The 21,877-nt window shown below is 44.9% G+C and overlaps 2 protein-coding genes across 2 annotated transcripts; both read left to right on the top strand.

Moving 5' to 3' along the window:
• Positions 1–1,682: 1,682 nt before the first annotated feature.
• Positions 1,683–2,784, top strand: LOC122027769 (ABC transporter B family member 1-like). Its single transcript, XM_042586778.1, has one exon. The coding sequence runs from the start codon at positions 1,685–1,687 to the stop codon at positions 2,654–2,656; it is 972 nt and encodes a 323-aa protein (XP_042442712.1). The 5' UTR covers positions 1,683–1,684; the 3' UTR covers positions 2,657–2,784.
• A 14,305-nt stretch (positions 2,785–17,089) lies between these two features.
• Positions 17,090–18,312, top strand: LOC122026645 (protein DETOXIFICATION 48-like). Its single transcript, XM_042585376.1, has 2 exons — positions 17,090–17,717; positions 18,275–18,312. Exons 1-2 carry the CDS (start codon positions 17,090–17,092, stop codon positions 18,310–18,312), a joined length of 666 nt encoding a protein of 221 aa, XP_042441310.1.
• Positions 18,313–21,877: the final 3,565 nt, after the last annotated feature.

Here is a 21,877-nt window from a genome sequence, read left to right as displayed (position 1 = left end):
CACATTAGATACAAGTGAGATGTTAAGAGATGAACAAAACTCAAGATGTTGATTTAGTGCATTCTTTTTTGTTTTAGGTTCATCAAAACACATAGTTATGTGCTTTCCAAGCATTAGGAAAGCTAATGTACAAGTCATGTACATTGAGCCCAAAGAACATGGTAGGATATTGGTTTTGAAAATGATTTTAAAATGCTTTTGGAAAACCTTGGTAAAGACTATCTTTCGATTGTAATCATCATTGAGAAGTTAAACACAAACTAGAAGAAAATACTAAAGTTTTTACAAGTTTTCAAGTTTGTGCCAATCTTTAAAAATAGAAAGTATTTTCTTAGAAAACTATTTTTACTTGATAGTGTATACCCTAAGTAATGTCTACATGAATTTTCATGATTTTTAGAATTTTGTAGAATTTTTGGGGAGTTTCTGAAATTCACTGAAATTGAATTTCAGACTTTCAGTGCTTTAATCGATCACTCGATCGATTGAAGTACCTCAATCGATCGGGTGATCGATTGAGAAGGTTGTTTTTGCAAGCAGAAGCTCACTGGATCAATTCCCCAATCGATTCACACTTCCTGAATCAATCCATGGATCGATTGAATCGGGTTCAATCGATTGAGACATAACCCCAATCGATTGAAAATGCTGATTTTGGCAGGGAAAACTTGATTTTAGCATTTTAAATTATTTTTAGTCTAGATAACCATTATTGACCCCTTAACACACATTTGTATACATTTAGGAGGAGTTTTCATGATGAGAACAAGGACAGATTGGTTAAGAAAGACTAAGTTGAAGTTTAGGTTGAGGTTTGCATTCAAATATTGATACTTAAACCTCAAAACTTCTAATTTTAGATTTCCTAAAGGTTTAGGGATTCCAAGTCATTGTTGGTGCAATGACAGAAGTCATGGGCATGCCTTTAGGGGGAGTTACTCTTTAAGGACATGAAAATCAATTTTTTCATACACCTTGGAAGGTGGTCAACCTTCCTTAGCGTAAATGCTCAAGGTTGAGCATTTTAAACACAATGGATAGAGGAAATCTTCATTGTTCAATTGTTTATGCTCGAGGGTGAGCATTGAAGGATAATGAAGGGTATGAGACCTTCATTGTTGAATTAGTTAATACTCAAGGGTGAGCTTTGAGGATAATGAAGGGTATGCGACCTTTATTATAGTGTTGAACACAATAAGTGGAGTTATGAATAACGGTGATTAACTCTTCAGGGAGAGAGTTTTTGATGTATGTCAATAGGGGGAGAATGTAGGGTTTAATTTAGACCTTTATTACCTAAAGAGGGAGTTTGTCCTCTAGGAAAGGGGGAGAATGAAGGAAACCCTCATTCATGCCTTGGCATGAAAGGAAGTTGAGGCTATGAGATTAACCTAACTTAAAGATATTGTCAAACATCAAAAAGGGGAAGATTGTTGGTGCAATATCTTTAGGTCAAGGTTTACCTGGTTAACAAAGCTTGAGTTTGCTCAAGCTTGAGTCTTGATGTTTGGGTTTCGATGTTTACAATACATGGAGATTGCAGATGCAATCGTCCGTTTGGGGAGATTGTTGATACAATTCCTCTATGGTCAAGGTTGACCAGTTCGATGTGAAGAAGAGTCAAGTAGGTTGACCAGTCTGGAGGCGTGGGATATCAGATTTCTCCAAGACGATTTGCGTGTTCATGATCCTCATGGTCTCAGCTAACGGTGTCGCCGAGGCCCTCTCCCTCGCACCTGACTTCATCAAGGGCAGCTGCGCCCTGCGATCCGTGTTCGAGCTGATCGACTGCCAAACCGAAATTGAGCCTGATGATCCCGACGCCACTCCTCTACCTGGCTGCATCCGTGGCGAGGTCGAGCTCAAGCACGTAGACTTTGCTTATCCATCCTGCACAAACTTGCCTGTGCTCTGCGATCTCACACTGCGTGCCCCCGCAGGAAAGATGCTCGCTCTTGTCGGCCCGAGCGGCTGCGGGAAGAGCTCCGTCATTTCGTTGGTCCAAAGGTTCTACGAGCCGACATTGGGCCGCGTGCTCATCGACGGGAAGGACATAAAAAAGTACAACTTGAAGGCGCTGCGTCAGGCGATCGCAGTGGTGCCTCAGGAGCCATGCTTGTTTGCTTCAACCATCTTTGAGAACATCGCATACGGGAGGGAGGCAGCGACGGAGGCAGAAGTGGTGGAGGCCGCGACGCTGGCCAACGCGCACAAGTTCATATCGGCATTGCCCGACGGGTACAGGACATGGCTCGGGGAGCGAGGGGTGCAGCTATCGGGCGGACAGAGGCAGAGAGTAGCCGTGGCACGGGCACTAGTGAAGAAGGCGCCGATACTGCTGCTGGATGAGGCAACGAGCGCACTGGACGCAGAGTCCGAAAGGAGCGTGCAGGATGCACTCGAGCGGTCGGGGACGGAACGAACCACCATCGCGGTGGCGCACCGCCTTGCGTCGGTAAGGAACGCTCACGTGATCGCAGTGATCGACGATGGGAAGGTGGTGGAGCAAGGAACGCACTCGCACCTGCTCAAACACCATCCCGACGGGAGCTACGCGCGAATGCTGCAGCTGCAGCGCTTCGCCAATGGAGCTGCGACTGCAAATGACGCGTCGTCGCTGGGACCGTCGACGAGTGCCAGAGAAGCTACAAGATAGAGATAAAAGATCGAAACTTTGATGGATGTCCAGTTATTATTATTATTATTTTTGCTGTGAGCTAAACACGATTGGCCGTGTAATTATGCTGTTCTCACTAGTAGATCGAATATGGCTTTATGACTCAACTGAACTGATTTGACTCTCACTGATTTAACTGGATCGATCAGACTCACTGAACCTCCTTCCTCACTCAGTTTTGGTCTACTTGAGCTTGAGGAAATGTACAAAAATCTAAACACATCTCAATTAGATTGCCCCTTCCAGAAGCCAAACAGTGAATGCAAACATTGCTGGAGTGTTCAATGGATCTGAGATTAAAGTATTTATATGCCCCTTTTCCTTTTATCCCCACACAACCACACTACAAGCATAATGACGCCGTGGAATTTAACATCTCCTTTCTCAAGTCAATTGATATTTGATATCTAATCAATTGATATTTCTCCGTTAAATATCTAATTGATATTTGATCATGAACACGCGAATCGTCTTGGAGAAATATGATATAAGTGAGCTCTGCTCTCACGCCTCCAGACTCTCACCCCAGTGCGAGTTATAAGTGAGCATGCTCTCAATCCCAACGATCGACAGGTCGGTGTCCCAGACTCTCGCCCCAGTGCGAGTTATAAGTGAGCATGCTCTCACGGCCAACGACCGAGCTGCTCGGTCGGCTGTCCCAGACTCTCGCCCCAGTGCGAGTTATAAGTGAGCTCTGCTCTCACGCCCAACGACCGAGCTGCTCGGTCGGCTGTCCCAGACTCTCGCCCCAGTGCGAGTTATAAGTGAGCTCTGCTCTCACGCCCAACGAAGCTGCTCGGTCGGTCCTCGAACTCGCCCGGGCGATTTATAAGTGAGCTCGCTCTCACGCCCAACTTCGGTGGTGTCGAACTCTCGCCCGGTGCGAGTTATAAGTGAGCTCTGCTCACGCCCAATGACCGTGCCGGTGGTACATCGAACTCTCGCCTCGGTCACGAGTTATAAGTGAGCACTGCTCTCACGCTCAACCCCCCCAACGAGCTGCTCGGTTGGCTATCCCAGACTCTCGCCCCAGTGCGAGTTATAAGTGAGCTCTGCTCTCACGCCCAACGACCGAGCTGCTCGGTCGGCTGTACCAGACTCTCGCCCCAGTGCGAGTTATAAGTGAGCATGCTCTCACGCCCAACGACCTCTCAGTCGGCGCTCATCACTCACTCGCAGCTCTGCATGACACTCGTCCTACTCGCTTTACTTGCCGCTCTGCCGGGCACTCAGCTCCCACGTTCCGCTCACTGCTGTTGCTCGGTCGGCATTCATCACTTCACTCGTCGCTCTGGTCAGCACTCATCATCCACGTTTCACTCATCGATTTTGCCCGATCGGCGCTCACCGGTTCACTCGCCGCTCTGTTTAGCACTTCTCATCCGCGTTTCGCTCATCGCTGTGGCCCGATCGACACTCATCATACTCACCGCTCGGCTCAGCACTTATCATCCGCGTTTTGTTCATTGCTGTTGCTCGATCCTCGTCATTCACGTTTCGCTCATTGTTTTTGCTTGTTCGTTTGCTCGATCACTCGCTGGTACCACTCGGCTACTCGCTTTATGCTGATCGGCCTATCACTTAAGGGTTTTCTTGGTCGCGCTCATGCATTGGTGTGTCCATCATTCTCTCTACTTTCCCGGTCGCGGTTTATCATCACTCGGTCGGCACCTTCTCGGTCGCGCTTACGGCTTCGCTCGTCGATCAGTCTCTCTACTGTTAGGTCGTGATTTACTATCGCTCAGTCGACACTCGCTCGGTCTTGCTCTTCATGCCAGGTCGTGATTCACTGTCACTCGGATTCATTATCGCTCGGTCGGCACTCGCTCGGTCAGCACTCGCTCAGTCGGCACTCGCTCGATCTCGCTCTTTACTGTCAGGTCGCGATTTACTATGGCTTGGTCGACACCGTCCCGGTCGCGCTCACGGCTTCGCTCGTCGATTCGTCACTCTATTTCCCGGTCGCGATTTATCGTCGCTCGGTCAGCACTTTCCTGGTCGCACTCAAATTTTCGTTGCTCGCTTGGTATTATTTGAGTCACTTGCTCGACATCGCCACAGCTACTCGTTCAACGTTATATGACAGGTCCCGCGATATGACTCGACATTTAGTAGCGATTTTGTTTTTCGTTTGGCTCGGTCTAGTCAGTCGGACTAGCGCCTCCTTCGACTAGACTTGAAGGGGAAGCTTGTGATACGGATAATGGGAGAAGGGCATAGAGGAAATAAGAGGAGAGGGGAAGGGTACTTTGGTCAAGGGGATGGAAGAAGCCCTTTTAGGGCACTGTTCACAGAAACGAGGAGGGGGGGAGGGTGGTTCGTTCGTGGAACTGGGTTCGCCGCCAACTCCTTCTTTCTCCCTCCCACACTCCTCGCCTCGCCGGCGTCGAGGCTCGCCGCCCGCCTCCACCACTCTGCCCTTTTCTTCTCCTTCTCTCTCGCCGTCACCCTCGCAATGCCGGCGACGACCCCTCCTCCTTATTGGAGGATCGGTGGTCGGCTTGAAGGGGGGTTGGATAGACGACACCCCCAAATCGTTGCTTCCTATGATGTTAGCGCAGCGGAATACAAACAAACACAAATAGAAAGCTAAACACTAAATACAAGAATGGAAATGCAAACCGCTAACACGTTCGTTTACGTGGTTCAGAGATAACTTGCTCCTACTCCACGGCGTGTCCGTAAGGTGGACGATCCCTCAATCCGTCGGTGGATTAGTCCCCGGCAAACTCCGGCTAGCTCAACCTCCTTGTGGGTGGAGAAACCTCACCACAACACTCACCAACAACACTTGGACACAAGGGAACATTGAGCACTTTGGTGACTACTAATTAGGCTTTAACCAAGTCTAATTTCGGCACCTTGGCCGACCATACCAAGCTCCTTCTTATAGAGCTTGGAACAAATCAGAACCTGATTTGCCCGTTACCAGTCGACTGGTCCTTGCACCAGTCGACTGATGCTAGCCCAACGACTCTCTCAACGGCTATCTGCTACAGTGCATCAGTCGACTGGTCCATACACCAGTCGACTGCTACAGTACGCTACAGTAACTGCTACAGTGCGCTACAGTGCCGCTACAGTAAAACCCTAAAACTAGGATTTTACTCCGAGTACAATCTCTTATGCACTCGTACCCTCACGACTCATTTGACTCTTCTTTGCAACCTTGACCTCTTGCCTTCAAGCCTACTTCCTTTGGCTCTCGTCCCTCGGATGCATCCAAGCCCGCGGCTTGTCTCCAATGCCATCCTTCGCGTATGCCTCGAAGTCGCTTCCCTCGGCCATTGTCCTTGCTGCCTTGTCCACGGTCCCTCGGATGCTCCATCCTTCACCGGACCCGAAGCCGTCAACCTGAGTCACATGTGTCACCTGCAGTCCTGCACAACTCAAGTACACATATCAAATAACAAGGGTAAACCTAACTTAAACCCTTTGCCCAAACACCAAAACACATGGTCCCACGAACCATTGGGATTGCTCCAACAATCCCCCCCTTTTTGGTGTTTGGCAATACATTTAAGTTAGGGAAAACAAATAGCAAATAAACATACTAATACAATGGACTTACGATGCCAAGGCTACACACTTGGACTTACACCGCCGAATGGAATTACATTGCCAAGGCTACACACTTGGCAACCGCCGAAACAAAATGCAAACATGCATTGGAACCTATCACAAGGCTCCCCCTAAACCTACGCTCCCCATTGAGCTAGGATTTTATCACAAGGCTTTTTAAAGAACCTATCCCAAGGCTCCCCCTACGCAAAGGCACTAAAGGTTTTCCCAACTAAACCTTAATTCTCCCCCTTTGCCTAACATCCAAAAAGTTCTCCAACAATATCCCAATTGTTGAAAACTTATCATCCAAACTGACCCTAAACTTATGTATTAATCCTCCTTGGATCTCATACATCTAAGTGAGTTGACATGGTCACAAACTAATACTGAAAACAGTTTCAGACTGGTATCAGTCGACTGCCCCAAGTGCCAGTCGACTGCCCCCTTCGACAGAACCTTACAGAAACATTCTGTGGTCGAAAAATACTGTTACCAGTCGACTGATATCGGCACCAGTCGTCTGCCCTCGTCAAAATGAGCTTACAGAACCATTCTGTGCTCAAAAACATTGTTACCAGTCGACTGGTATCTGTACCAGTCGACTGGTACCCTATTTCTGAAAAAATCAGCCTTTTCAGGCCACCTTCAGAAATGCACCAGAAATTCCCTAGACCTCCAAAAATTCCCAAATTTTGTGGAGAGGTCTATTGTACCCTTGTCTACTTGGGAAAAATACATTACGAAATGTATCTATTACCAATCCCAAGATTGACACAAAATCCAAAACTAGCTAAATGGTTCAATTGAACCTTGACCTAAAGTCCTAGTTTTGGCTTCCTTTTGATGTATTTGCCCATAACAACCCACAATGCATCCCTAGCATTGGTTTGTATGACATCTATACATCTAAAATCAATTATCATGCAATATGACCCCAATTGTCATATTTCTTGCATGAAACACAAACCATGTGTGCCAATTCCCTAGGTTTGAGACTCAAGTCCGTCTCTAAACCACTTGGCACACTCCATGGCTCCTCTAGACCCCCAAGTAGAACCCACCTGAGATCCATTGGCCATGGGTCCCAAATTGACTCTTGGAGCTCCCCCTAGAGCTCTTTACCTTAGTCACCTCCCTAGGTGACTCATCTATTGTGACCAAACCACAATGATGTCCCTTAGAAGATCTCCTTATCTTCTTGACCTTGGACACATCATCCTTTCCATAATCATATGCAACCCTAGCATATTTCTTTTTATTGGCCTTGGATGACTCTCCCTTGCCCTTATCATGTGCCACCCTAGCACATGGTCTCCTTTTGACCTTGGAGGGACTAGATCAGTATCCCAAGCCCAATCTATCATTGTTGGGTTTTTGGCTACCCAACATCATACTTAATCCCTTAGATCCAATAGTGAATCTCTTAAGGAATTTCTCTAAACCATTAATCTTTGCCTTCAAAGCTTGATTCTCCCTTTCTAGGTTCCTAACCCTAGAGTCAACATGTCCACCTTGGACATTCCTAGACCTACCCTTTCTAGGCATATGTCTCCCCTTCTTGGGATTAATGCCTTGGGTCTCCTTAGGTCTACCATTTCTAAATTTATCATGCATAGATTTCCTAGGGTTATGATCCACATTTACCCTATTCTGATCATGATATCTAAATCCAAAATTTTTCATTGCTACATAATGATAATCATTATTTTTCCTAGCATGCATGAGAACATAAGAATTTGCATTACATTTCAAATTAGGGTATACCTCTCTTACCCTTGAAGCTCCCCTTTGACTTGAGCTCCTCTTCTTCTCCCATTTCTTCAAATGCGCCAACTTCTTGATTTCTTTCTTCTTTGGGCATTTGGTGTGGTAATGACCCCGCTCACCACACGTGAAGCACACTATGTGCCATTTCTTCTTTTGGGCTTCTTTATTCCTACAACCCATGTTAATATTCAAAATAACTTGATTGGGTTTAGGAGTTACCTTCTTCTTACCCAATGGACATCTACTCTTGTAGTGCCCCTTCTCATTGCACCCGAAGCATATTATATGGTCTTTTGACTTCACTTCGGTGGAGGTGCTTGCTAGGTTGATTTCCAAGACTTCTTCTTCTTCGCTTGTCTTGGATTGTTCTTCAACCTTTGAGGATGTCTCCTCATCCACACTAGTGGATGACATTTCTTCATCCTTCTCCTCTTTCTCCTCGGAAGTTGAGTGCTCTTCACCTTCCGATTGCTCCTCCTCTACTTGAGCTTCTTCATCCGTTTCTTCGGATTTTTCTTCTTCTTGTGTATGCATAGGTTCTTCCCATTGAGCCTTCTTTATCTTGCTCCACAAATCGTGAGCATTCTCGTATTTACCTACAAGGCTCATTACGTCATAAGGCAAAATATCAATTAATATAGATATTACCTTTTCGTTTGCCTTTGACCGAGAGGTTTGCTCCTCCGTCCAATGTCGTGGTCGGAGCTTCTTCCCTTTCTTGTCCTTTGGGACTTCAAACGACTCTTTGACCACCATCATGGTGTTCCAATCAGTGTTGAAGAAGACCTCCATCTTCATCATCCAATATGTGATGTCCCATAAGCTTCTACCTTCAAGCTTTGGCGGTTCAATCAAGCCGGTCATCTTTGCTTCCTTGGCGGTTAGTCCAATGGAGAGCGGCCTCGCTCTGATACCACTTGTTGGAGGATCGGTGGTCGGCTTTTAGGGGGGTTAGATAGACGGCACCCCCAAATCGTTGCTTCCTATGATGTTAGTGCAGCGGAATACAAACAAACACAAATAGAAAGCTAAACATTAAATACAAGAATGGAAATGCAAACCGCTAACACGCTCGTTTACGTGGTTCGGAGATAACTTGCTCCTACTCCACGGCGTGTCCGTAAGGTGGACGATCCCTCAATCCGTCGGTGGATTAGTCCCCGGCAAACTCCGGCTAGCTCAACCTCCTTGTGGGTGGAGAAACCTCACCACAACACTCACCAACAACACTTGGACACAAGGGAACCTTGAGCACTTTGGTGACTACTAATTAGGCTTTAACCAAGTCTAATTTCATCACCTTGGCTGGCCATACCAAGCTCCTTCTTATAGAGCTTGGAACAAATCAAAACCTGATTTGCCCGTTACCAGTCGACTGGTCCTTGCACCAGTCGACTGATGCTAGCCCAACGGCTATCTGCTACAGTGCATCAGTCGACTGGTCCATACACCAGTCGACTGCTACAGTACGCTACAGTAACTGCTACAGTGCGCTACAGTAACCGCTACAGTGCCGCTACAGTAAAACCCTAAAACTAGGATTTTACTCCGAGTACAATCTCTCATGCACTTGTACCCTCACAACTCATTTGACTCTTCTTTGCAACCTTGACCTCTTGCCTTCAAGCCTACTTCCTTTGGCTCTCGTCCCTCGGATGCATCCAAGCCCGCGGCTTGTCTCCAATGCCATCCTTCGCGTATGCCTCGAAGTCGCTTCCCTCGGCCATTGTCCTTGCTGCCTTGTCCATGGTCCCTCGGATGCTCCATCCTTCACCGGACCCGAAGCCGTCAACCTGAGTCACATGTGTCACCTGCAGTCCTGCACAACTCAAGTACACATATCAAATAACAAGGGTAAACCTAACTTAAACCCTTTGCCCAAACACCAAAACACATGGTCCCACGAACCATTGGGATTGCTCCAACACTCCTCCTTGTTGCGACCACCGCCGACTTCTCCTCCTCTCGCCCTTCGCCGGAGTCGACACTACCGCTTCCCTCCTTTTCTTCCCCGGGACGCTGCTGCTCCAGCCGACGTCGCCGGCTTCCCACTCTTCTTCCCTCTCTCGCCGCCACTCTCGAGCGACATCGGCCTCATCGCCTCCTCTCCTCCTCCTCCTCTCTCCCGCGACTAACACGGACGCTAGTCATATGTCCTCCTCACGACGCCGCTGCCGGACCGACAACCTCCCTCTCCTCCTCTGCCGCCATCTCATCTCCCCTTCGAGCGTACCGCCGGCGATGACAGCAGCCGTCGCCACCCCTTCCCTATTCAGTGTCGCCTCCCTCTCTATCTCTCACACTCGCCGGCAGTCCGTACGCCTTCTACCTCCTCATATCACTGCCGGCCAGCATTGTCTTCAGCAGTTGACGCCGCTCACAGCTGGTTGAGGTCGCCCCAGGCTGTCAACGAAGTCCACAGCCAGGCGTCACCGTCTCCGGGGGATGGCGATGTCCTCCGGACCTTCTTCGTTAGCGCATACCTCTTCGATCCATCTGATCATACCCGTCTGACAACGATCCAACATTCCGCTATGACCCTTTGATTTAGATTATCTCCAGCTTGTGAGCCGTGGTTGTTCCCGGCCTTCGTGCCGTTTTATCGTGTTTTGGCTTTTGTGCCGATCTGGCTTGTGTATTGTATTCCGTCCTACGCGCTTATCCTACCTGTGTGTCGTGCCCCGGCCTGCGTGCCGATCTATTTTCCCAGCCTATGTGCCAACCTAGTGTTCCGGCCTGCGTGCCGATCTAGTTTTCGGCCTACGTGCCGACCTAGTGTCTCGGCCTGCGTGCCGACCTCATGTCCCGGCCTGCGTGCCGATCTAGTTTCCCGGCCTACGTGCCGAACTAGTGTCCCGGGTTGCGTGTCGATTTAGTTTCCCGGCCTACGTGCCGACCTAGTGTCTCGGCTTACGTGCTGACCTCAGGTCCCGGCCTGCGTGCCGACCTAGTGTCCCGGCCTGCGTGCCGCTAATATCTCCCGGGCTGCGTGCCGGTGCCTTACCCCGACCTGCAACTTGTCTTCCGGCCCCGTGTCACGTCCTGCTTCGCGTCGTCAGATCCAGCTCTACAGCCTGATCAGAGTCAGATACTCTTCCGGGTCGCGATAACTCGAGCCGCGTCCCATCCGAGGGCGCCCCCCTTGGCCAGTGTACGTTCCTCGTCCATATTCTCTCTGCATTTTATTATTTTATGGCTTAGTCTTATACTCATATATTCGTTGGATCTGCCTCGAGCATCGAGGTATCGGGGGCCGGGTCAACCCGGTCGCTGGCTACAGGTAGCGTTGACCAGAGGACTTTCGAAGACTTGGTCAACACGGGAGCCATCTCAGCACACCCTCCTCCGGGACGTCGCGATTCAGTTAAAATTCTCGCCACCTCATTCGACGGTCCATCTGACTCAGCTTCCGGACCGGATCAGTTGTGTAATTCTAGCAAATATTTCTGATGAATTTATGCATGCATTTTTTGGTTGTTAATAATTCTGGCACTTAGAAATTTATAAACAAATTATTTAAAATATTCGTTTCATTGTGAATTTTCTTTTAAGGTCCTGAGGACAAAAATAAAAATTTTACAAAGATTTTTACAATGAATTTCTTTTCTTATTTATTTTATAAAAAGGGCGAATTATTTTCTTTTTCAATTTATTTAATGGCTAGACATATTTACAATTCATTTATGGATTATTTTTTAATATTTTTTTCCATCCAAATAGGATGGAAACGGATTGGATCCTTTGGTCCCGTATGCTTTGGTATGCTCCTGGACCAAGAGCAGTGATTAGTGGATTCAATGACTCCTACCTCCTACCTGTTTAACAGGTGGAGGTCTATTGAACTCCATCTATTACTGTAGTGGATTAGGTCCTTGGTCTATTAAATGTGAACCAAAGGATCCTTGCTCGGATGGAAAGTAATTTCTTCCTTTCAATCGACCCTCAAGTGGTTGCGAATGGTGGCCTCAGTGGTAAAAGATGAAGCATTTGTCTTCAGTATTTCTATCAATCTGTTTCAAAATCAACATAGAGGAGATAAATTATGATAACTGAGATAGTAAATGGATGTGAACAGTGGCCTTGAAGGTAGATCCGCTATCTTAACGACCCCTCTAGAGCCGACCCCACAGATATAGAGGGAGGTTCATGCAGGTACACAGACGTTGAGCGTATAGTAGGATGAGATCGACCATGTCGGCCATCATCTCGGGGGATCGACTCCTGGCCATTATGCCAGAGTTGTCATGCACCCACTTTTTGTGCTATGCCTTGGGAGCTTGAGTGACTATGGACGGTGGTCTTGCATAGGGCGACCATGGTTTTTCCATCCTCTTTTGTGTAGTTGAATTTGTTTTAGACTCGTGATCAGTCCTCAGATAGCCACAGTTTTCTTCCTCCCATTGTGTAGTTGAATTTTTCTTAACTCATGATCAGCTCTCAAGTGATTACAGATAGAGGCTCCGAGCAATCTCGGATGGCGGCCCTGTGAGGTTGCCTAAACATAATGTAAAGGTTAAGCTTGTCTCTGTTTACCTATTGGGGTTGGAAAATAATAATAATAATAATAATAATAATAATAATAATAATAATAATAAAAATGAATGGGTAATATTGAATCTAGGGTGACCGATTCAGTCATACCTGATAGGGTTTCCTACGTATGGAACTGAAGATTGTCATTTTCTCTTTCTCCTCCTTCCCCTTCCATTCTATATCAGCCGGAAAAAGGGCTACCCCGATGTGAGTTTCCATCAAGATGGCTGTCTTCAAACTCTTATGGCTACTCAATGGGGCTAGTGCCTTCCCTTCCTCCTTGAATCCCAACCTATCTACAGGGATTAGTTCAGTAGTTCGTCCTAGGAACGCCTTTTCGCACAACCTTTATGTAAACCTAATATGCATAGCATAGAGGTTCGAACGACTGTCAAAGGCAAATCTTTTTCTAGATTGTGATCTCCTTTCTTGGAAGTCAGGACTATGACACATCGTCAAAAATCGTCTCTCATAGTTTTGTGTTCCGATGTTCCCAGGAATTGAATAGATCGAATTGGCCTTGTAAACATCCCGAAGTAGTTTTGATATCGTCAACTGAGTTAAGTTAGGTCCTGTTTATGTTTGATACCTTGTGTCTAAGTGTGCAAAAATTTAGGAGCACAAGAAGTCGAGCGAAAGATGTAATTAACAAGAAAAATGACACGGGAGAAAGTTGATGAGTCCGAGGGATGACGGGCTACAGAAGAGTACATTGGCGGACGAGAAGGAAGCGAGCGGCATTTCCGAGGGACGAGAAGTCGGAGTGAAAGATTGCTTGAGGAGAATGCCGGAAGATGAGTTCGGGTGAACCAAATTCCTGATGGCCGAAATCACCCAAGTGAATGACGCCGGAATAAAGGAGCCCAATTCCATGGTCTTGGTGCCCGGACCCCCCGGGGCGCCTCCTCGACGCGATGCTGAGTGAGGGCACTTCAGCTGGGTCCGGGTGCCCAGATCGATCAGGGCACCTACACTAGGATAAGTTTATCCTTTGCGAACTATTGTTGACGTGGATAAAGTTTTATCCACATCTAGGCGTCCGTATCCCATCTAGATGCCCAAAGTTGTCACGTCAGCAAACGATCAAATTTGACCAATAAACTATAAATAGAGGCTTGGTCTCAGTAGTTCAGAACATCACTTGTACATAAATTCATTTTCTATTCTGTTCTATAATTCAGTGCCAAACTACTATAAGAAGCTACTCCGCTAGATTTTCACTGTCTTAAATTAGCAATCTTCTGATTGCAAATTAAGTAAATACTCTTGGTCCTGTTCTTCTTTGTCTTTTTATACAAATCATTTTATTTTATACAAATATTTGTCTAACTTAGTTCAAAAGTTCGAAAAGGTCCTTTTTTTTTATTATTATTATTTTTAGGGCAATTTACCCCATCTTACCGACAACATCAAAAAGGGTCCTATAGGCATGTCCTTGATTGAATGAAGAAGACAAGAGATAGTAGCTCTGATAGACCCTTTTCAAATCATATAGAGGTGCGGTTTTTTCCTTCAATGACCGAGACTAGATTTCATGATAGGGCTCACTCAGTACTTGTGACAACCAACTTCCAAAAGACATGGTACCAGATTAGCTTGAGTGACAACCAACTTTCAAAAGACATTGTGTGAGGATAAATCGGAAAGTGCTCATGACAGACGGCTCACAAGCTCAACATCTTATGATTGTACGTCTTATTTGAAAGAAAAATCCCTAAAAATGCACGAACCACGAATGCTTAGAAAAGATAAGACACATGGCATAATTGGAATGTATTTTGTTAGTAATTTGTAAACATGTAAAATTAGGATTAACGCTAATAAATCTATTTATGCACTTAACCAGTCGCTAGTTCAACGCATTATAACATGCGAGTATTCCTTCAAATAAAGCATACAACTATAGGATGTTGGCTTCTAAGTTATTCATCGTAAGTACTTCTTGATTTATCCTTTTATCTAGTGAAAAATTTTCGTAGGACCAGATCAGTTGTCCAGATTCAATATTACCTAGTTGATCACTTTTATTTTTATTTTTATACTATGCTTGTAATTAAAGTAAACCATTTTTTTTAAAAAATATAAAAATAACATTTGATCCGGGGATAAGGACGGGGGATCCTCGTTGGCGGAAGGTCAACGGCACGTGGAGGGTAGAGGTCAAGAGATTCCACCTTGTGACCGGCCGACCGGACGAAGCGGGCCGACTGACCGGGCTATGTAGTTCGACCGACCGTGAATCCCCCGAACCGAATGAAGACAACCCGACTAGGGGTCGGGTTTCCGATGCTCAAAGATAAAAAGGTTTCAAGGCCGAGCGGGATGTCCGTTCGGCTGGGGCACCAGACAACAGAGGCAGTAGCAATCTCATCCGAGCATACGGCTGGGAGTCCTCCCGGTCGGACAAATACCTACAACCGGCGATAGAAGTGATACACCTGCCGAGCGGCCTACCCGCTCGGCCCTGGAACAGACAGGGAACGCAAGAGGACAAAGAAGACAGGGGATAACATCATCCTCGAGACACCTGCCGCCGACAAGCAGCAGAGTTGGCGACCGAGCCGTACACAGGATCATACGGCGGAAGCTTCCACCGTCACATCCGGGATATGCTCGGACGATTGCGGAATGACGCCAGAGGTACTTTTCTGACAGAGGCTTGTTAAGGTATGTTTGGGGAAGCGTGCACGCATAGAGAAGCGTGCCCGCGCTTCCTCGGGGTCCTATATAAGGACCCCCAGATGTCGACGAAGGTATGCGCAACTCTTTACTGTAGCCACATTATGCTGCCTCTCTCGTTGCCTGACTTGACCGTCGGAGGGTCGTCGCCAGGAAACCCCTCCCAGCTCGGCTTCTTTGTAGGTTCGCCGGAGATCTACGCCACCAGTCGGAGATAGCGGAGCGTGCCACCTCCCCAGCGTCCGTCGACTCAGCACTCGGACAGGATCAACATTAATATATTATAATTTAAATAATTGTGATTATTAAATTCTTATTATCATTTATTATTTGTAGAGGATATAATGTCTAAAGTTAATAACCAATAAATGTAAAATATAAAATTTAAAGTAGGCCAATAAGCTAATTGATAATGAAATATGAGCTAGATAGTAGGGGTGGGCATTTATAATCCAAACCTAATAAAACCAAATCAATTTAATTTATTTGTTTTAAATTATTGGTTTCAATTTAGATATTTTGATTTTAATTTTAATTTATGAACATTGTTAAAATTGAAGTGAATTCTTGAGGTTTTTATAATATATATGTATATAATTATAGATAAATTAGTATGTCAATATTATGATTTTTTTTTCTCTAATAAATATTAATATTAAAATAATAACTTTTATTCTTAATTTCAATAAGAGTATTATTTTGTAAATATTTTTTAATGAATGGGTGATTAATTTATATATATTAATTAGCAAAATTTAAACCATACCAAATTGAAAATTTTAATTTAGTCTTAAATTAATCAAAATGGTTCCGATTTAAATAATTTGAAATTGAAATATTTATATTTATATTTAATTCATATATCTTTTATTTTTTTTTATTTTTTAACTGATAAACATTAGTAAAACTATAACAAAAGTGACTTAACTCTTTAACATTCTCCTACGTATTGAGTTGGCAAACACAAATACACAAGAAAAATAAAGTATGGCTTCTAATGCTTACGAATTTCTAAAGAGTAATTAGTGGAGTGGTCTTTCTTTTTAGCAATTTTTTACTTGATTTTGCAAGCTATCGTTCAAACTTAGCTAAATTAAATGGTTTATATGTTAATTGTTAACCTTTTATCTACTCATAAGCATGAAATAGACGATTTAATTCGTATTACTCAAGTTGTTTTGATAAACATACTATTTGTTTTATTTCTTTGACCTTGCCATAAAAATTAGAAGTGTTTGGTATGTAGATTTACCTCTACTTTAGTTTCCTCAACGTCATCACCATAGTCACATTCCCGTTAAAAGTCCACACATGACATCTATATCGAAATCGAGTTAATTGGTAAACTTACTCATATATAATTTATTTAATAATCTTTCCAATGATCCAAGAGGCTTATTTAATCATCGAGTTAGGTCGACTACGTCATCTTTTATTTATATAGATCGTGCTTAGCATGAATTCAAGCCTAAGTTGATGTTTATGCATATCCAAGTTTAAAATTGATAGAAATAGAATAAACAAATAAATATTAACCAAAAATTTAAAAATTATATATATATATATATATATATATATATATATATATATATATATATATATATATATGAGTTTTGTTAAAATACGGACCTGGCCATGCAGACTCATCCGCGATCTACAAAATTTGATTTTTTTAATTTTTAAATATAAGTTTTTTTTTTTGTGTTTGTTCGTTCTCGCCACTGCTCACCGCGACTCCTCGCCCGCCGGTTATCCGCTCACCGCGCCTCCTCGCGCGCCCGCCGGCCATCTGCCCACCGCCGGCGGCCTCCGGCCGCCTGGACCCACCCACACTATAGCCCAGGGGGTGAACCCCTCGGGGATCGCCGCATGGATTCCGACCTCACCCTGCAGCGCGCCACCCTGCTCCTCCTCTCCGCCTCCCTCCCGATCGCCTTCCTCTGGTTCAACGCCCGCACCATCCTCCTCCGATGCGGGCAGGACGTGGAGATTGCGATGGCAGCGCAGGTGTTCGTCGCGGCAGCCTCACCGGATCTCCTCCTCCTGTCCTTACTACACCCGCTCCGCGTCTTCCTCCGCTCCCAGAACATCACCCTCCCAGTCACCTACTGCTCCTCCTTCTGCGTCGCGCTCCATGGCCTGCTCACGTACCTTCTCGCCGTTCGCCTCCGCCTCGGCATAGCTGGCGTGGCAGCAGCCATGGTGTGGACCAACCTCAACCTCCTTGTTTGCCTCCTCCTCTTCCTCCTCCTCTCTGGCACATGCCGCGATACGTGTCCCAGCGGTGGAGGCAGCTTCCTCTCCGGCGAATGCTTCCACGGGTGGCCAACACTGCTTCGCCTTGCGGCACCATCTTGCGTCTCCGTCTGCCTAGAATGGTGGTGGTGGGCAGGCGACCGGATTCCGGCACAGTCGCATCCGGATTCCGGCCGTGATCACGCCGGCAGTGGGCAAATGGCCGGCAGCAGGGCGGGTGGCGGGCACGCGACGAGGTACGGTGAACTGCTTCTCGGCGAAACGAGAACGAACGAAGCAGAAGAAAAAAAAACAAAGAAGAAAGAGAAAAAATTTTATAAAAAAATAATAAAACAATGACATGACATTTAGTCCGTAGCAATCCGTAAATAATGGTCCGTAGCATAACATTTCTGTATATATATATATATGATCCCGTCCGGAATATGAGTCGGACAAAAGCTGGCCGCGCTGTCTTCGATGTTGACGGAAAGTCGTAGAGACGCCTTGTTGACCTGGTACCTACCGGAAAGGTTCCCACGGGTGAATGACGGGGGGTGATGACTGAGACGATGAGGCGAGGGCTCTGCACACAGTCAAACAAGCCACCCTCACGTCAGAGGCCAAGAACCAGGGAAAAAGTCCTCGGGGTCGGTCCTCCGATGCTCAAGTCAGGTACTTTTTCCCCAGGAGCACAGTGAAACGAAAGGACGAAAAGTAAAGGACGAATGTGAAAGGATGGGTGAGCGTACCTACGTAAGGGAGAGGACACCCCTTTTTATATGACAATGCGTACTTCTGGTTTCTGGCAAATGTCAGGGAATGTCGAGTGTCAGGATTTGCCTGGCGGTGAATGACACATGACATCTTCCTATAGACCGGAGGAGGGATCGGTGGGCAATGATCCCTAAACCGTTAGCATATTCCCTGACATGCGGTGATCATTCTTTGACAAGTGGTTACGATTCCTTGGCTTGATTGTCATATAATACATGCCCCCCAAGTCCGTTAACTGTGGACTAGGTCCCCATACTTGCAAACCTTGACTTGTGGGCCTAGACCTGCATTCCCTGGCCTGCATTTGTCACCTTGTAAATCCAGATCTGTATGCCCAGCCCTGCATTTGTCATCCGGTGAATCCGGTAAATCCAGACCTACAAATCGAGACTCTTGCTTGCCGCCCCTTAAGTCTAATCCCGTATGCACGACCCTGCTCTGTGTTTTGTCTTGTAAGTCCTGAACTGTACGTCCTGGTCCGCATATCCTGTTCTGCATGTCTTATCCTGTAAGTCCTGATCTGTAAGCCTTAGTCCGCCTATCCTGAACTGTACGTCCTGGTCCGCATATCCTATTCTGCATATCTTATCCTGTAAGTCCTGACCTGTAAGCCTTAGTCCGCCTATCCTGAACTGTACGTCCTGGTCCGCCTATCCTGTTCTGCATTGTAACACCCCAAATTTCATGATTTAGAGTTCTAAAAGACCTTATTAAAATCTAGAAATGTTTTAGAAAAATTCTAGAGATTTTTAGGAATTTATAGAGTATTTTTATGTAATTTTTGGAGTTCGTTTGGTATTTTTACCAAAAGGAAGAAGTTTAAAAAAAAAAGAAGAAAGAAAAATGTTGAAGTTGGGTTTTGAACCCAAGACCTCGGGCTTGACCGAAGTCAGCCAACCAACTGAGCTAAGCAAGTTTTGTTAAATATATGGAACAAATGGTATTTAAAGAATAGTTGGGAACATTTAAAATAAATTAAATAAAAGGGGCGCGGCGAGGAATCGAAACCCGGACCTTGGGTTCGGTTAAAAGCCGGCTGACCAAGTGGGCTAGCAGTCGGTGATGAGCAGATATGCAGAGAAATATATTTAAGCTATTATTGATAATAAAAAGGTTTCGAAAAATGGCCGAGCCGAGGCTCGATCCGGCAATCTCCGGCTCAACCCGGGATTTAAGCGGAGCGGCTGACCAGCTGATCCAGCGGTTGGTTTTGTTTAGAAAATGTAGGAAAATTTCTTAAGAAAGATAACAGAATATTGGATTATAAAAGGGATGAGTTAATGTTGGATTTGCCGTGACCTAGTTTTCCCTCTTTTCTCCTTCTCGCTCGCGACAGCAGAATCCGGGCAGAACGGCAGAAAGCTAGGGCTTCTTCCGACGGCTGGCCAAGGTTCTCCAAGGGGTCTTCTCCACCTCCTTGAGATCCTCTCGTCGAGGAGAGTCCGTGAGCACAAGAAGAGACCGAGAGATCGAGTTATCCGAACCCTAGAACCTTCCCTCTTCGGCTGTGAGTCCAAGAACGCAAGGTAAGTTGCTACTCACCTGCAGTAGGATAGTTCCGTATTCGTATTCCTTCTTGTTTTTGAATTTTCTGTGAAGATTGGGAATTCATGTTTGCTGCCGTGAGGTTGTTTTTGTGCCATGTAGTTGCTATTTGGGGTTCCTTTTTGCTTAGTTGCCGTGTAAGTCATTGATAAAGGATTCTGCTGTGAACGAATTTCCTTTGCATTTCGGTTGTAACAATAAGTTTTGTTCTGGGTTTTTTTCTGCTATCTCATATGGCACAAACTGTTTGTATTAAGCATGTTATACCTAACTTGATTGAGCATCTAATGAGTATGATCAGCCTGATATTTCTAGCATCTCACATGTTATCATGCATCTTCTAGTTCCATGCCATGTTATTATCTATTCGGTGCCCATGTCATGGCCTAATGCAGTAGCTTGATTCTCTTTTTCCATGGAGCAGTAGCATTGCCTGGCTAAAATTACACTTGTATATGTTAAGAATGTTAAGTGCTTGGAATTGCTCTGCTGTCCCAGCGTGATTAATAGTGTGGTTTGGTTCAGTTAATGTTTCACATGTGCTTAGTTTAATGTTTTCCTTGTTAATGTTTAAAGGTTTGCTAGTAATGAATTATTTTGCATGTACCACAAGTAGGAGAAGTCATGACCGAACTATGCTAACATGTATATGTATACAAGTTCTAAACGCCATGATGGAAACATGCCATTGCACCTTGTTTGAATAAAAGGCTATGATTGATAAACAAGATTAGTTTCACATAGGTTTTAATTCCAGCAAGGTTTAGATTTAGTTTGAGTTTGTATGTAGATTTCTTAGAGCTTAAATGCAGATTTTTAATTAAGCTTATAGTGCATATTTTTATGTAGGCTTATAGTGCAGATTTTTATTAAGAAGAGTAGTGCAGATTTTTATTGAGTAGAGTAGTGCTGATTTTATTGAGTAGAGCATGTGCAGATTTTTGTTAAGTAGTGCATGTGCAGATTTTTAATATGCATTGCAATGTAGATTTTTGTTTAAGCATTTCAGTATTAGAATTTGTTTGAACATTTTAGTTTTGTAAGAGACATTTTTTTATAAGAAAAGTATAAGAAGGATAAAGAAAAGTATAAGAAAGATAAAGGAAAGAAAGAAAAAGGCCAAGGCCTTAAGTAGATCCCAAAGTCAAGACTTTAGGGATTTTGGTACACAAGGTGCTAAAGAAAATACCGAGGCATTATATAGAAGTATTAAAAGATAACAAGTATTTTACTTTTATCAGTGGCACTGTGTTGGACTCTCTGTCCTTGGGCTGGGCTCCCATAGTCGTCCCTAGGTTTAGATAACCTAGTAGTAACGGCTCGGCCGACGGTCGACGGTCGACGACCATAGGGTCGCCAAATGGGCCGCCGAATGGGTCGGGTCGTTACAAAAGAAAAAGCACAGTTGCCGGGCCCAAGAAGAAGATGATTATTATTTTGAAGTATTATAAGTATAAGTTTTTGAACAAGTAAAGCAAGTTTTACATAAGTATAAAGTATTAAAGAATAAGTCTTTAAGCAAGTGAAATAAGATTCAGAAGGTGTTTAGAATTCAGTAAGTTTAGTTCTTTATGCTAGCATGATTGTATAGATTTACTTTACATGTTTAGCCTTTCAGTATGTTTCTTTCACTAGTAGATGAGTATGAGTAGATTTCCTTTTGAGCATTCAATGTTAGATTTCAGTATATCCTCATGTATATCGAGATTTTGTGAGTTAGATAGCGCTTACTAAGCAAATTTTGCTTACAGACTATACTTTCTCTTACTGCAGATACAGGAAAGGAAAAGATATAGAAAGGAAGGCGACAAGGTGACGCGGATGGTGTGTGATGCCAGGACTATGGAAGCCTTGGGACTTAGTTTAAGAATTTATTAAGATTGTCATTTATTAAGAATGTATTAGATGAGTCATTTAGTCTTCCGCTGTTAGTTAATTGTATGTTTTTATTTTGTTTCCGCTATTCATTACTTGCATGATTTGATTTCATTAAACTGCGTGGTGATGTCATTCCTTTTGTGCGTTTGATATGTGTTCCAGCCGCTTGTGGCTGTGTATATTATGTTATGCATGTCAGTTTAAGGTCACCGGTACAGGGGA

Source organism: Zingiber officinale, chromosome 10A, assembly GCF_018446385.1.
Source record: "Zingiber officinale cultivar Zhangliang chromosome 10A, Zo_v1.1, whole genome shotgun sequence".
Lineage (NCBI taxonomy): Eukaryota > Viridiplantae > Streptophyta > Magnoliopsida > Zingiberales > Zingiberaceae > Zingiber > Zingiber officinale.
The sequence above is the reverse complement of the archived record's forward strand: the minus strand, read 5'-3'. Positions and strand labels throughout refer to the sequence as shown.

What these genes read in the sequence shown, in the direction of transcription:
- LOC122027769 (XM_042586778.1), top strand. Translation starts at nt 1,685, where the DNA reads ATGATCCTCATGGTCTCAGCTAACGGTGTCGCCGAGGCCCTCTCCCTC.
- LOC122026645 (XM_042585376.1), top strand. Translation starts at nt 17,090, where the DNA reads ATGGATTCCGACCTCACCCTGCAGCGCGCCACCCTGCTCCTCCTCTCC. An exon ending in CGGGCACGCGACGAGGTACG is followed by an intron (nt 17,718 to 18,274) that starts GTGAACTGCTTC and finishes GGCAAATGTCAG; the next exon opens with GGAATGTCGAGTGTCAGGAT.